The sequence below is a fragment of the Choristoneura fumiferana genome, chromosome 10 (genome assembly GCF_025370935.1).
Source record: "Choristoneura fumiferana chromosome 10, NRCan_CFum_1, whole genome shotgun sequence".
Lineage (NCBI taxonomy): Eukaryota > Metazoa > Arthropoda > Insecta > Lepidoptera > Tortricidae > Choristoneura > Choristoneura fumiferana.
The window spans coordinates 11,951,538-11,968,948 of NC_133481.1; the positions used below are offsets into that span (position 1 = coordinate 11,951,538).

Sequence of the window (17,411 nt, forward strand, 5' to 3'; positions counted from 1 at the left end):
CCCGCGACTCCATCCGTGTAGAATTCATTTATCGCTATCCCACAGAATTATGCAATTTTCTGGGATAAAAGTATCCTATGTTCTTCCTGGGACTTAAACTATCGGTACACCGAATTTCATCTAGTTAAATCGGTTTGGCGACTTAGACGTGAAAGATATTAAATAAACAAACAGACTTACAAAATTTCGCATTTATAAAATAAAATTAGTTTGAATTTTCACAAGAGCATCGAATAAGTATGAAAAAAACGTAAAACAGCATTAATATTTCTATATATATTCTATTATTTACATTATATAAAGCCACCCTTCCTGTTACAAAATAAGTATTTGTAAACTCTATCTCAGAAAATTTGGCAATCATTCCGCTATTGTCGGTCGATATAGCTTTCGGTCGTGCACCGATTTAGTAGTCGCTCTTCCAAAATGGATCTTATTAGGATACGTAAGGTGCATGAAAGTCGGTGAGCCAATTTTTCACACGGCACATAGCTAACTGTCACAATACATCATCCTCGCCGCATGTTTCTTGCCGAATTCTCGAGCGACATGTTGCTACGTGTTCAAGTGATTTCGTGCTCCAAAAATTTGGAATGGGATATTCATAATCTTTATGTATTTTGTAGTCGGGTTGTATATAAATAAACACACTTTCATATTCAGCAACTCGTAGCAATACATGGGCTAGGGTAAGTCAAGATTTAAGACAGCTCACGATACCCAGTGAACATCAACTGTGTTTTAGGTTCAATTGAACACGTTTGTTAGTTTACTCAAAGAAGCAAGGAAACTAAAAATTAGAGCTTTGAATTCTTATAATATTATTACAAAAAAGTTGAATTTTAGGTATTCTAACAAGGGCATGCCGCGGTAGCACGGTAAAGGTCTGGCCTCTGAAGTAGAGGATCATGTTCTCAAATCTGGACTTGCACCTCTGAGTTTTTCGAAATTCATAGGCGGAATTACATTTGAAAATTACCACGACCTTTCGGTGAAGGAAAACATCATGTGGCGAACCCTTCAATGGTGTGCGTTAAGTTGCCAATCCGCACTGGACCCGTGTGGGAACTACATCACAAGCCCTCTCATTCATACGTGAGGTGATTGTGATTTGTGATATCAAGGGCATTGAAGAGTTCTACAAACTTTTAAAAATAACTACGGAATACATATATCAGCAGATAATTTATTTAATTCGAAGTCGCATCTTATCACCGTTCTACTTGAATAAACGACCAACGTCATCACATTTAAATAATTCTAAAAAACATTTACAGAACAGCTCAGGCAAACAAGCTCAACATCTTCTAAAATAATCCGGATAAATTTAATGAAACAGTATGTAGAGGTATAAACGGACGCCTGTTTTTCCTTTTTCCAAGTCAATATTTTTCCGATCGAAAAATAGTTCATCTCGTCTAAGTGTCTGCAAATCATGACAGAGATGAGCTGTCTAAAGCTTGAAACATCTAAGTCGATTAGGCGCTAAATCTAATTATTAGGGTGCCTTTTGCATCTTTCATCAATAGATACATATTATAATACTGTACGGTGGCCTTGAAAAGGCCAAGGACAATGTCTGCGAAATTAAATACAAAGTAAGGTTGATTTTTTTCATCTTAACATGCAAAAGCAGTTTGTTTCTTTAAAAAAAATTATAATGTTGTCACGGAAGCAAAAATGGTATAAAAATACAGTGAAAGCTGTAAGCATCCGTTCTACCATTTTGTCGGCGTGTAGTATAAACTCATATTAAACATCCAAGACTCGAGCACAAACATTTGTGTTTTCACACAAATAAGTATTTGGCCCAACCGGTGATCGCACCCAGGACCTCAAACTCCATAGTCAGCTTCCCTTACTACTGGGTTATTCTGTGACGTCAATTCATATTTTGGTAAATATAACGCGAGTCAACAATAGACGGATTTGTAAAAAAACATTAATATGCATTATGAAATGAAACAATGAATAGTTAACCATTTTTAATTTAATAATTCAATTTCATATTCAGTCTGTTGTAGTGCTAATAAATGTTCTATTAGAGTATTTTTAAAAGATATTACGATTACTATTTTACGATATAAGTACGTATTATCGATATCATTTAGGTAGAATCGATAAGTGAGAAGTCACTATGACAGATAAAAAATGCCGCGAAAATTCCGAGCTTTGCTCATGATATGAACGCTAACTAGCTGTATTCCACCTATCAGAAAAGCCTATTTAACCAAAAACGTTGCTGCTTCGGGACCGCAAGACAAGCGCGTGTGGTTTTAGTTTATATTAACTAGAAGACTTATGATGTAGGTATTCTTTGTTGTATATCCTGTTATTTATTATAAATTCGAAAGTTTATAGTTGCGTGTGTGTGTTTGGTTTTCATGATAAATCACTTAGACGAAACTGGTTAAAATTTAATACGAGTATGTGGACTGGATGTAGACTACTTTTTATCCCAACATTCCCACGGGATCGGGATGTAGGTATACTTATAAAATCCTGAAATCTCAACTGTTAAGTCCTGGGACATTAAATTTTACACGGATATTGTCTGTATATCGGAAAACCACGACGTAATTTTTGGGCCTATTTAGTTATTGAAAATCACGGGATTTCAATTCAACTGTCAGACTGCTTCACGCAAGCAAAGCCGCGGTTATAGCTCATTTTTAGGGTTCCGGAGCCAAAATGGCAAAACGGAACCCTTATAGTTTCGCCATGTCTGTCTGTCTGTCCGTCCGCGGCTTTGCTCAGGGACTATCAATGCTAAAAAGCTGTTATTTTGCACGAATATAAAGGTAAATTATGCTGACAAAATGGTACAATTAAAAATTTAAAAAAAAAAAAATTTATTGTACCTGCCGTAGACGTAAAGTGGGGGAGTTTTTTTTTCTCATCCAACCGTATAGTGTGGTCGTTGGATAGGTCTTTTAAAACCATTAGGGGTTTGCTAAGACGATATTTCGATTCAGTGATGTATTTGCGAAATATTCAACATTAAAGTGCAAATTTTCATTAAAATCGAGCGTCCTCCCCCTCTAAAATCTAAACCGGTGGGTGGAAAGTTTTGAAAAAAATCAGGATGGTAGTAAGTATATCAAAGTTTCAAAGAAAACTATAACGGCTATGTTTGCTTGAGAATCATTATTAGTTTATGAGTAAATAGCAGCCTAAGTTATAAAATATACCTAAACTTGGAAGATTCCGTATAAAATACAAAATCCTTAGAAAAATATTTACTTAATTTTTCGTAATGGCTCGGGACCCTATTTTGGCCGTGTCCGACACGCTCTTGGCTGGTTTTTATTTGAAGTATCTATACAGAGCACAAAAAAGAAAAAATCACGCAGCATGTATCAAATATTCCTGGCCATAACACCTAATAACCAAGTGAATTCCCAAGGAATAAGACAAGCACCGTAAAATATGATAAAATTTGTACTTATTATTAAAATATTTGCTTTACCCCAACTCCGTAATAAGGGTTTTGGACCTTTTGCCTTTTATGTCCTCCGGGCATAGGGAAAGACACGATTATTATTTCTCCATTTGGTGAGGGTAAACTAAAAAAACCCTTTGAGCATATTAAACTTTTGTTGTTATCGGAAATGCTCGCCGAGGGCGTTCGACCTCTTTTCATCTTATTGTGACTACTTTTAATAAAAGTTTTCATTCTAACAGTACCTTAATACCTATGATAAATGATGTATTCCGACGTCTAGACGCAAAATATGTTGAAGGCCAATGTTAAGTGTCAAGGATGTTGGTATTTATAGTGGGAAATTACATTAATTAGACCTTCCATAAGTATAATATTTAAGCGCCGACCGATTTTTCCAAGTTAAGTTATGCTTTATACCTTAGGCTGCTATTTACTCTTTAACTACTAATAATTCTCAAGCGAGTTCTCGAGTGAAGGCTGCGGATCGGCAAGCGCAGCGTAGGACGTCCACCAACAAGATGAACGGATGACCTGGTTAAAGCCGCGGGCTCACGGTGGATGCAGGCCGCTGCCAACCGAAGCAACTGGCGGTCTGTGGGGGAGGCCTATGTCCAACAGTGGACGTCCTATGGCTGTGATGATGATGATGATGAATTCTCAAGCAATATTAAACGCTATATTTTTTCTTGTAAATTAGATATTACTGCCATTATGATTTTTTTCAATTTTTTTCGCCCAACAGTTTAGACTTTAAAGGGGGGGGGGGACGCTCGATTTTAATGAAAATTTGCACTTTAAAGTTGAGTATTTCGCAAACACACCACTGAATAGAAAATCGTCTTAGCAACTCCTCAATGGTTTTAAAAGACCTATCCAACGATACCACACGGGGTTAGTCGAGAAAAAAGAATCACCCCCACTTTATAAATGTATGTATGTATGTATGTAAACTCTTTATTGTACAAAAGAAAATAAACAAAACACAATTGACAAACTTTGACATACTTGTACAAAGGCGGACTTATCCCTTTAAGGGATCTCTACCAGTCAACCTTTGAGTAGATGAGAGGAGCAATCAGTTAGGGTCCGACAAAGAGTGAGTTTAAGAGTAAAAAAAAAAAAAATTGTGGAAGCTACTATACAATCTTTTAAACAATATAATACATAAACTACAATATATATATATATATATATATATAACCATATAACTATTCTATTCTATTCTTACATATTATACATGCGAATATAAAATAAAGGAAATGTCCTCAAATGTTTAAGGAGAAGGTGTAAGCCACACCCTTCTCAAGCCCTCCCTGAAAGATCCTTCAGTGGGAGATTGCCTGATGGAGGTCGGTAAGCGATTCCACAGCCTAGCAGTTTGCACTGTAAAAAATTTAGAGTATGTTTTGGAAGAGGTAGAAGGACAAGCTAAAAGGAGATTGGTACTCGATCGTAACTAATACTGACTGCCAGCAGCCAAGTGTCTATGGTATATTTTTTTTATTTTATCACTTTGTCGGTGTGACTGATGTGTGTATTCATGCCAAATTATAGATTTCTAGTACTAATGGTATCTGCGCTTAGCCACGGATGGACAGACGGACAGACATGGCGAAACCATAAGGGTTCCCAGTTGACTACGGAACCCTAAAAAATATCCCACTTTATTATTGAAACATTGAATTATCTTATACATGAAAGCCTTACTTACTTTATTGTTTTACCGTAACTTAACGTTACGACATGCATGCAACATGGTGCCGCATATCGTATCGTATTGCTTACTAAGCAACAAGTTGTTATAAGTAGTTAAGTTATCACTAGACATCGGATTATATGCTATGCATGCAAATATGCACTAAAAAAGGGGCGAAATATGCACTGAGTATGCACAATCAAAAAACATTTATTATTATAATTTACGTTTATTTTCACATTTTATTTAATATTTTTTTGATGAAGATATTCGCTTTTCACAAACCTTGCAGAAAATCATGGCGCCATCAGTCGTTACTAGGACTGGGTTATTTTTTATCCAAGATTCTATTAAAGTCAGCGTATTTTTTTCACGGCTGCATTATTTCAACAAAAATAAGATTTTCGTAGATATATACAAAACAAATACAGCGAGACAAAACTGTATAAAGAAAACTATAACTGTAAAAAAACGGCTTAATACAACACGTTTAATACTTAAATTATGTCGTATATCAACTGAAATAAGCACTGTCGATGAAAAAGTGTCAAAATATGCAATAATTATATGCATATAATCCGATGTCTAGTTATCACTTATAGGCGACTACAAACGAGTAGAATCGGGTCACCACCCTAAAATAAGTGGCTATTATACGTTTTCCATCAGATTATCCGATATCAAAATATTGAATGTCCCATTCAGACTCACAGAAAATGTACCTATATATTTGAAAAGTACAGCTAATCAAACTCCATACTCGTGAAATCAAACGGATTTTAAAAATCCGTATCGATCTTTCAAACTTCTTCATTCGTCAAGCCGAAAGTATTCCATCTTACATTAGAGCCCAACATACCCACAAGAAAAGGCATTATCTCATTACAATTAAAGTTACTTTCGGTACAGCCAGCTCTTATTGCACAATACCGGTATGAAAGGACTCACAACCTTTCATCCCGTTACGGTCTAGTTAATGCAGAACCATTTTGATATCGCGGTATCACGTTCCATTCATAAAGGATACATGGGCAGAACGGAATTCCATGCGAATGGAGCTCAGAAAATAGTCAGAATATTAACTTAGCGATCTATTCTTGGGTAAATCATGAAAGTGAAGACCTACGTTACTTCTACTATATCAAATTTGAGTAGATAGATTTACCCGTATACTTATGACATTAAACAGAGATTGTTAAGTGCCTTCGGCTAAAGGACTTTATGATTAATAGTTTTTTTTAATCATTTTTTTATCACTCTATGAATCATACTTTTCAATGCCAAAGTATTAATAGAGTTAGTTCAATCCAAAATAAAATTAAAAGGCCTACGAACTGTGATCTACGCGTAGCAAAGCGTAGACGCTGCGTAGCACTTTCGTAGCAATTCGACGTGCTACACTTTTACTAGTACTCAACTCAAATGCTATTATCATAATGTAGTACGCTAAACAATGAACGATCAGCAAACAAAAATTCAAGTATTATACTTACAAATTATAATGGACATCCGCCATATTGGGCCTGTGTTTCAGGGCCCTTTCAAAGGCGATTTCTGCTTCCACAGTCCGCCCCTGCGCACTCAGCACACTGCCAAGATTGCCGTATGCTGGAAATAAAACATTTTATTAATATCTAGGTAATTTAAGTACGACCTTGATTATAAAATGTAATAAAAGTATCTGCGGGATTTAAAAAAAAAATGCCAATATCTGTTGGCCATGCCATAAACATCAGTAATTTCAAGATTATAACTACAAATCTCAATATTTTTAAACGTTTCTATTGAAAATGGCTACATATAATTTAACTTATATACCTAATAGGTTTTTCATAAAACCTTTGATTTGTAATAGTTGGTCAACATAGAAATATTGTGTGAAAGTTAAAATCAGTTAGTTAACATAAGTATGCTAAAAGTGGGTGCCGTTCAATCGTCATACAAACTTTTAGCATAATTTCATTTTACTACGTTCATAAATCATAATATTAATTTAGCATAAAAACGGATTTCATATTTTTAGCGAGCATAAGCTTTAAATAAATAACATTTATTAGTCATAACAACTATTAGGTAAGTAATTTAATTTTCAGTATTCGGAACAAAATTTAGAATGAATGAATAAATGATTAGACGGTAAGCATCATGCGTGCCAAATGCAAAAAAAAAAACATTTCATTTGTGCGAGCGAGCGATGCGAGCGGGCAAGGCGATTCGGGGCAGAAGCGACTCGGATGGGTTAGGTTCAGAAGGCTTAAGGCGGGAGCGAAGTGGAGCATAGCTCCCGCCTAAGCCTTCGATGTTAGGTTTTTTTTTTATAGCAGCCCGGATTATATTGCTTTACAACAATGATCTTTGCTGTTAGATTTTTGCAAGGTGTTTCTATACTTTTCGATCATTATCACCTTTGCATAAAAAAATGGTTTATTATGAACTTTGATTATTATGCTCCATGATTATTATACAGTACTTTAATATGCATAAGACAATTATGCAAATTGAATAAATACCTATGATTCGAGAAATTCGGCAATTTGTTTATATGCAATTGTTTTTATACGTAGTCAATATTTCGACAGATTGAAATTCTGATACTTATTTGTGTTATGAGAAATGAAAATTCGCAAATATTTGTTATGACAAACATTACACACCCGCATCTACGGTAATGATTATCTGTAGTAAGTATACATTCTTTGGTTGGAGTAAATAAAACATATAAATAAATAGTTTAGTAATGCATGCATACCAATTTTGACTCTGAATGGAATTAAAACCGTTAACACTGAGAATAATTAACATTGTAACCTACGCACGATCAGGTCGTTTCATTAATTTTGGGCTCAACTTTATAATAACACTCATTTACACAGCGTTTTAATTAAGTATATCCTTTAGCAAACAGCGAATAAAATAAAGAAAACAATAGGGGCCTCAGATAATAAAGTGTCGGAATTCTCTATAGCATAGTGGGGGAATGAGGCCGTTTCTGCCATGTCCCCCACTTTACTATACAGCTTTTATAGTAGCTATAAACAGGCACGGGGTCAGTCGCGTGAATCCCGATTGCCTCCCGCTACGGAATCCCTACAGACATCACTGTGGTTAAGGGGCTTTAGATGACTTCGATTTACTTGTTTCCTAGAAAACCGCCTGTTGGGCGTTGTGCATTTGTTTACCAATTTCAACGGTCAAAGGGTTAAGGGAATTACGTCAGCATAACATTAGCAACGGATAAAGCCCGGTTCACATTTACCTGTCGTGTTGTGTCGTGATGCTCTCTCTCTCTCTCTATGCTTGTGATGCGTCACAACACAACCCGTCACAACACACTGCATCAAATAAATGTGAAAGCAACCAATATTTAAAATGTATGAAACCGATACCGTTCTGATGCGTCACGACACAACACGACAAATAAATGTGAAACGGGCTTAAACTACGCCTATATACGCCTTCGCCTAAAATTACGTAATTTACAATAAAAAAATGGAGCTAATTTTCAGTGCAAAAGATGGTTGTGATGCGTAATGCTTTTCATTCATATTATCTTAACATGAAAAATATGCACATAACAAGAGAACGAAACGATGGCCTATTGTATTCGATAGCTCTATCAAACGATTCTTGCTTAAGAGACTCATTTAGACAATCTTTGACTCAGTACAGTAGATATTATTAAAGATCGAAGTAACTCATCCAAATGGCAGCCCAACGGCTTGCTAATCCGTTTATTGCTTACCGTGTTTTTGTTTTTGCACAATTACCTTTACTTGACGCTATGGCTGCATCAAATATATTTTATATTTCAACCTTATGGTTAGCGTCATAAAGGTGTGAAGATATTTTTGACGTCTTGGTAAAGGAAATTTATTGGTGACCTTGATCGTATTATTGCTCTGAACTGCTTATTATGTGGTGTAAAACAAAGATATTAGTGCCTTTTTATATTGTAGGTATTATACCGTATTATCGTCGAATCATTCGGTACATAAATCTAAAATCTTCTCGTTCGAATGGGATACACTCTATCGAGTGTTTTTTAGGGAGTTCATCGTCAAACAACCCTTATACTACCTATAAGCCCAAATTCGTGTGCACTACTTCGCGAATGGCTTTAGGAGTTAAATTAGTGCGTTTAATTAATGACAGCACTAACTAAGGCTCAAAATACGATGGTTACAAGTAACCCTTCCCTTAAAGAATACCCTTTATAGTCTCAGCAACTGTCGTAAAATCCTGTATTCACTGCGACATAAAGTCGTAGTAAGAAATGACACTCCCAAGCGCAAAACTCCAACGTAACGTATTAAGGTGGAACGTCCAGCAAACACCTGAGTAAATGTAATTTAACAAAGTTATTTATTATGCAATAGGAGTGGGAATAAGCCGATGGGTCGCCTGATGGATAACGGTCACCATCTCAGGTCTGGGAATCCTTAGGGATGGCGCATTATCGATTTTCAAGATACAAGGCTCTTTGACATTATTCCTTAGAGGTGCACGTGTGAGTAAACGAGACACTTACCAATGAACTGACTACCTACCAGTGGCGTGGGGGGAATATTTTAGGCAACCCGGAAAGAGAAAGAAGTTTGAGTTAGGTATGTCTTCTGATACAACTCGTCGGAGTTATTAGCACCTGCACACAAGCTTTGCCTTATAATGATGTTATGTAAAAAATTGAGGCAACTTGGTGGAAATTGTGTTGTCTCCACACCACGCTACTGGTACTAAGTTTGTACTTTACAGCATTTTCTCAATACGGTCTATAAAACCATAGAATTATTAATATCTGAATCTAAACATCTAATAAGTAAATAATACCTCTACAAATAGTGCTAGAATCTCTAAATCTTATATCTTGCGGTATGAATAAAAACTTTTCTTTTTTTATGGTATAGGGGGAAAACGAACAAACGGATCGCCTGATGGTAAACGATTACCGTCGCCCATGAACACCTGCAACACCAGAAGAGTCACAAGTGCGTTGTCGGTCTTTTAGGTAGGAGTACGCTCTTTTTTCGAAAGCTTGAAGGTCATATCGGTCCGGGGTCCAGAGTTTTGCCGTGCGAGGCAGGAAAGAGGCAAGAGGCTGTGTAATTTTGTTGTTTTTCAAGATGTTCTGCCAACATATTTGCTAAAATAACCAATCCAATAGTTTCCATTATATACATAGCAAACAATTTAATACTCATATTCCTTTATTTATTGCAACCATGGTATTTCAAAGATACCTCTTCTTATTCTAGCCAGTATAAACATGGACCTTACAAGGGCATAGCAACATTCATATTTAGGTATATCAATGTTTTGAAACATATGTTTTTATATTATATGCAACACATTCGTACATCTTACATTTATTATACTTATATATATTATGTAATATTCTATAAACGTGGATCGCTTAGTTCCTTTAATTTAAGAGATATTGATTTATTCATAGTAGCTAGCTGATTAAGATTATGTTAAAGATATTAATTTGGATTAGTATCTGGATTAGAACTGCCCGTCTGAATCGGGGGTTGTCTATGTCGCATTTCGTCTAAATAGCGTTTGTAGAAAAAGCAAATAGTCTATTTTTTTAGTACCAACTTTTTTATTAAGCTACTAGTCTAAGTAGCAACCCGACTTAATATTAACTCGCCTAATTTACCACTTTATCTGTACACGAACCGGGGTGAACTGAAACACGTACCAGGGTGGAACTTTTTCTTAATCAACTACCTACGCTATAATCTCTTTGACAAATGTATGGTATATCAACGTGACATTAGTAGCACAAAGGTTCCACCCTGGTACGTGGTTCAGTTTCCTCGACTGACCCTTTAATTTCGGTGCAAGGGACAGTGTTCTGTACTATACAAAACATTGACAAATAAACCTATTATCTGTAACTGTCTGATATCGAATACGGATTACTATTTTAATAACAAAATATACGACTTTCCCGACAGTTCGTTAAAGTATATTCCCCTGTTATGGATGCGTGCGAACGGCGGCGTTCGATTCGAGGAATGGTCGTTGGAGACGCAGCGTCATAAACGTTAACGTGACTATAAAATATCCGAGCGAAATTCGACAGCTACGCACGCTCTTCCAATGCCCTATTCTGATCGTAAGACTTTGATAGAAATGTATTTGTATAAGCCTTATACTATAAGGTATGAATGTATTTAGAAATCATTATTTTACATAAAAAAAAAACAAATGTTTGTTACAAAGGTGCAAACATGAAGGGAAAAAGTATGCTGTAGGAATATACAAATCCGTTCACCTTTTTAACGAGAAAAAGTAACAATAAACACACACACAAAGATTCTCATTTATACATTATAAAGTAGGATAACACTGGCAGGCGCAAGTGACATTATGTGCCAGTCTTATCAGATTTTGTTATCTCATATTATCGTAACCAGGTAGGAAAGGTGGTGGTGACCTTTAAGATTTAATTAACGTAATGCAGATAGTTCTAAAAATGTTTGCAAAGATTGTTTGCTATCGAAGGGTTACCCAAAAGGTATGCTGGTATAACAAATAAACACAATAAACCCTCCTTAGTGGTTTTGCTTTTTTTTATTTGACTCCGTGTTGGGGCTGAGTGCTTTTCCGGTTGCTACCGTGTGGAAACACAATTGTATTTTTTTCTCTTTTAATGCTAATCTTTATCTATACTCAAAATCTCACTTGAGAACTCCTGAACCGATTTCAATTATGTTTTCACTATTTTCAGCAATATTCCGTATTAAAATACCTAGATAGTATTTTTTTGGAAAAAGCACACAAAATGTTGGAATGGCAGCGTTTGTCTGCCTAGTCCAAAGACAAAAAAAGCCAAGTTCGCCTTTGTAGTACATCTTATGATCTCTTGTTATCTTTTAATTTAATGTTTTTTTGTACAATAAAGAAATATACAATAGGTACAATACGATCATTATTTTCTCGAATCTGTATTTTTTTGAAATTACAGATCCTACGTATGAGTACACAAAGATGTAAATTAACTCAAAAATCTAATTTAAGACATCAATAATTGCTAATTACCGCTTCAGTATTCAGTATTTATTTATACTGAATACTGCTGCTTATGTATACTCCCAAAATACTATCACAATAATATCATATTATATCCCTTTATTTGACATTCAACTGAGCATTAGAATACGTACCAATCATAATTAAAAAGCTTATGGGTGCCATTAATAACCAATTAGAGGCACATAAAGTCCATACGTTCGATGAGAGCTTTTTTATGTTTCCTTTCTATTCATCCATTACTATAACGGCATGATATCAAAACTGAAATTGCTCGAATTAACCGGTTAATTGGAGCTTTTGACGTATTGGCAGAATTAACAAGCAGAACGAAAACGCTTCTAAAATGGCGTCAATATTCAACGCGAGTTAGATTTTTGGAACATCATTCGCCGTCAGTCGTCCAGTTGAAACCGGTACTTATTATCTAACACTTAGTTTGGGGGCAAGCTAAAATAGTGATGTTGCTTCACATGCTTAATTGATTCATATTTATTTATGGAGTTAGCTGTCAATATTCATTTCTTCTTTTGTGAAGAAACAAGTAGTATTATTTCTTTAAAAATATAAAACCTTTTTCATGTTTTTTTATCTATAGTTTTCTTTGACATAAATTATTTCTTTCGTCAATCATTCATAGTATTTTTAAATGGATTTTTACAAGCAAGCAATGAAGTTTGACTTCGTATAATTAGGAAAAATATTGTTAATTTATTATGAAACATACAATAATAAATATTTTTTTCTTTCACTTCATAATAATTTAAAAAAACGGCCAAGAGCGTGTCGGGCACGCCCGTAATAGGGTCCGTATCCATTACGAAAAAATAATTAATATTTTTCTGAGAATTTCGTATTTTATACGGAATCTTCCATAGTTTAGGTATATTTTATACCTTAGGCTGCTATTTACTCTTAAACTACTAATAATTCTCAAGCAAACTTAACCGTTACAGTTTTCCTTGAAAGTTTGATATACTTACTACCATCCTGAATTTTTAAAATTTTTTTCACCCACCGGTTTAGATTTTAGAGGGGGGGGGCGCTTTATTTTAATGAAAATTTGCATTTTAAAGTTGAAAATTTCGCAAACGAATCGCTGAATCGAAAAATTGTCTTAGCAAATCCCTAATGGTTTTGAAAGACCTATCCAACGATACCCCACACTATATAGGGTTGGATGAGAAAAAAAAATCACCCCCACTTTACTTCTATGGGAGGTACCCTAAAAAAAATTTTGTTTGAATTTTTTATAATACGATTTTGTCGGCATAGTTTACATATATATCCGTGCAAAATAACAGCTTTCTAGCATTGATAGTCCCTGAGCAAAGCCGCGGACGAACGGACAGACAGACTGACATGGCGAAACTATAAGGGTTCCGTTTTTGCCATTTTGGCTCCGGAACCCTAAAAATCACTATAGCAGAGCTCTGTTAAGTATGACTCAGATCTTTTGATATGTTGGTGAATGAGTAAATCAACTTAAATTTTTATCGATTCCGATTATCGAAACTGCCCCACCATTTTCCCCCAAACTGAGCGTTAGCGTTACTTATTATAAAACCGATTCATGAAAAATCGACACGACATTTATACCGTAAAAGCGTTACGAGTATATTATATTATAGTGGATGATGTTTTAAATTAAATGGCTAACTTCATAAGTGATAGTCATTATTGCATTGTTTTAGTAAAGAAAGGCGGTAGTTTTTCAAATAATTTTATCATAAATTGTTATCTGGTCTAACAGGTAATGGTTGTTAATTACAAATGTATGCCTCATTTACGGCGAACGCTTGAAATAGTAATTGTTGCACTCAACAATTTTTTTATTACTATTTATTACTATTACGATTTTACTTATTCGCATCTTAAGGCAGGCAAATCACTATTAGCCTGCTTTAAGATGCGAATAAGTAAAATAGTAACTTTGCGCAAGCACAATTCTAGTTTTTACCTACATTATCCGATCTTTTATATCTGTGTCGCCGATAATCGCCTTCATGCAGCAATGATATAGGTAACCTTACCAACAGAAAGTTGCAAAACCCCCGACTTTGTTACTTCAAAGTTCAATATCTCAAACGGCTGAACCGATTTTAATGAAACATGTCTAAGAACCATTTAGAAAACCTGATTTCAAATAAAAAAACGCATTCAAATCGGTCTACCCGTTTAAGAACTCACAGACAGACAGACAGACACACATAGCGGTCAAACTTATAACACCCCTCTTTTTACGTCGGAAGTTAAAAAAATGTTATTACAAAAAAATACCGCATATAATGGTGAATTTTTGAAATATATTTTTTTTACGTAATTTCGGTGGGCAACATTTTTTTTTAACTTTTGGTAAAAAAATCACTTGTTGAGACACTCCTTTGGATTAGGATTTCAATGATACAAGAGACACCTATTTAAATTCAATAACTAAGTAGCTATGCGATATTGAACAAAAGTTGCTACTGAAATTACGATAGTGACAGCGAAATTACGTCTTTATTAATTTCATAGGAAGTTAGTTTGAAATTTCGAACTATTATTTATGTACGTAACTATAATTAATTTTATATACATGTACATATTCGTGTATATATACAAATATAGATATACAAGGTGGGCCCTGTAACAGGAACAAAAAATTAAACCACAGCTTCTAGCCTTCATCTTAAGATAATTTAGTCGTACAACTTTTGAAAATAACTTGTATTAGTACAAAGTTTAAATGGACAAGAATTGTATTGCGAAATCCATCATTTTGTTACGTGACAGGTGATGTCATTTAGGCTGGTGGATGCCGTACATTTCAGATACCATTTAATTGGTTTGGAATAAATATAATAATAAAATTACTTAATTTTGCAAGTTGCACAACTAAAATAGTTCCATTTGAGTAGCAGAACCTGTGTTTTAATTCTAACCCGGTATTAATAAAGCAATGAATTAAAGTTTTAAATTATTAATTCAATTTATTCTTAGTTCCCAATATATGTAGGTTCGATCAAAATAAATCGAATGCGAAATCGATTCGCTTGACCTTTCAAAATTCATAATTTACGAAGTCGCACTTGCACCTACTGGTAACGAGAGACATTATACTAGCATGCTCATTAAGCAGACGCGTTCTTACTTGCTACCTATTATCATTCGTCCTTCCACCCCCGTCTCAGGTAGTACGCTCAAAGGTAGCAGGGTGATCCATATAGCCAGCATGCTACTAAAAAGCATGCCTAATTTAAACACGTCATAATCATACACGCTAGTGTCACGGTAGTAATTGCTCATTGCATGAAGCTAATTGAATATAGTATGCTTTTGTGCTAGTAATGAGTATAATCTATCTGTACCTTTATATTTCACGCGAGCGACGCAAGCGAGCGAGTGAGTTTAACATGAAACTACCGTTACAATAAATCATAATGAGCATAATTAGTAACTTCGCTGCCATATCTGAAATTTTGGTGAATAAAAATGCCACCGGAATTACGGCACCGAAGATTACGACACGAAGTATTTTTGAGATTACTGCTAAACTATATACATGAGTACTATTATCTCTATTCTGTGAAATAAACACAAAGTCAACTAATAAACAAAAATAGAAACATTGAATTAAAATCATTGTATATCGCCCAACGGGAATCCACGGAAATTACTTTTAAAATGATCAAAACACATATACATGTATTTAATACTGTTTTCCAACTCGGGGGTACCGACCAACCGCAATCCCGGTTAAAATAAAATAATATATATTTGAAATAGCCCGAAACATGTCAAGCTAAACTCGGTTTAAGACGTGAGTTATCCGTTACAATAACATTTAACCATTAGAAACACTTTATTTACCTAAACTCGCTTCGCTCAGCTAATTCCACTACAGCTGTGCTGCGCGAGGATAGGTAAAATGAAGCGTTTGTATTGGTTCATGACTACTGGTACATCTCTGGTTGAACGTAGCCTTAAATGAGCTTTTATTCGACTTATAATTATTATACTTATTGCGAAAACTATCAAGGACAAATTGACATCTGTCTTACCGCCGTTTTCAAAGTTTGCTAGATTAAACAGTACAGATAAGTCGACGCTGTCATTTAAGTAGCCGTGAAACAAGTTCGCAACTAGGATAATAGCGTTAATCCTCTGTCGCCACTAGACGAGCCATAGCCGTCCAGATGGACTCGATAACACCCCTGGCTTAATCGATTAGGTACATCACTACCCTCTGGCCAGATAAAGAGTTCTCGACAACCTCTTATCTTGATTAGGCTTGAATGTATTTTCGACAGTGTTAATATGTTTGTGGGTATCTGTTTCATATTGTAGTTGGTGGGGCAGTAGTCTTGGTATACATCGTGTTTTCCTTGAATTCCGTTAATTTTGGCAGACTGCTGAGCTGATCGATATAAGCTAATAGGTAGGCAGCTAGTTAATTAACATTTTGGCCAAATCGAAAAATAAAATATATTACCTTTATTCAACAAACTTGACGAGTGACATTGGCGTGACATATGAGAGATAAACATCAAAAACGTTAACTTTCTAAATATGTGTGTGAATCAAAACACTTTATAACGAACTACCACTAGTTGTCTAAGAGACATGAACTTTATATGACCTTTTGAATAATAATAATAATAATAAAATTAATTCAAATTAATTTCGGTACAAAATAACAAAATACAATATTTCACTTAACTAGGATAATTCCTGTGTCTCAGGCTAAACGAGCTAACATTTACATTCTACAATAATCATCGCGGAAAAATAAACAAAGTATGAAAAAAACGTTCCTTTATATTTACGAAACTCAAAATTAACAGGTTGATGATGTTTGGAATTGTTGTTTTATAATGATCGGTCTTGTGCGAGACGGATTCGCGCTTGAGGGGTTCCGCACAGTTGCATAATTTCCCTTATGGCTTATGACGACCGGATGCGGCCAAGGTGGTTAGAGAACCTGACTACGAAGCTTGTGGTCCCGGGTTCAGTCCCCGGCCGGGGCAGATATTTGTATGAATAATACGAATGTTTGTTATCGGGTCTGGGACGTTGCCTAGTATCCATAGTACAAGCTTTGCTTAGTTTAGGTTTAGGTTTAGGTATTTATTATTTATTTTTCCCTACTTAAAATATCAAGCCAAGGACGCTAACAAAAACACGATTCTTTTAAACCGATCCTGATTAAAGTTTTGTCTAACAAAAAATAACCTTCCGCTTATTATTTCT

The 17,411-nt window shown here is 35.1% G+C and overlaps 1 protein-coding gene across 1 annotated transcript in view; it reads right to left on the reverse strand.

Moving 5' to 3' along the window:
• Tmtc2 (Transmembrane O-mannosyltransferase targeting cadherins 2) overlaps positions 1–17,411 on the reverse strand; it is a 138,507-nt gene that overhangs the window by 48,030 nt on the left and 73,066 nt on the right. Inside the window, exon 5 of the mRNA XM_074093514.1 lies at positions 6,635–6,749. Coding sequence (XP_073949615.1) covers positions 6,635–6,749 — 115 coding nt within the window. The remainder of the gene's footprint in view (positions 1–6,634; positions 6,750–17,411) is intronic.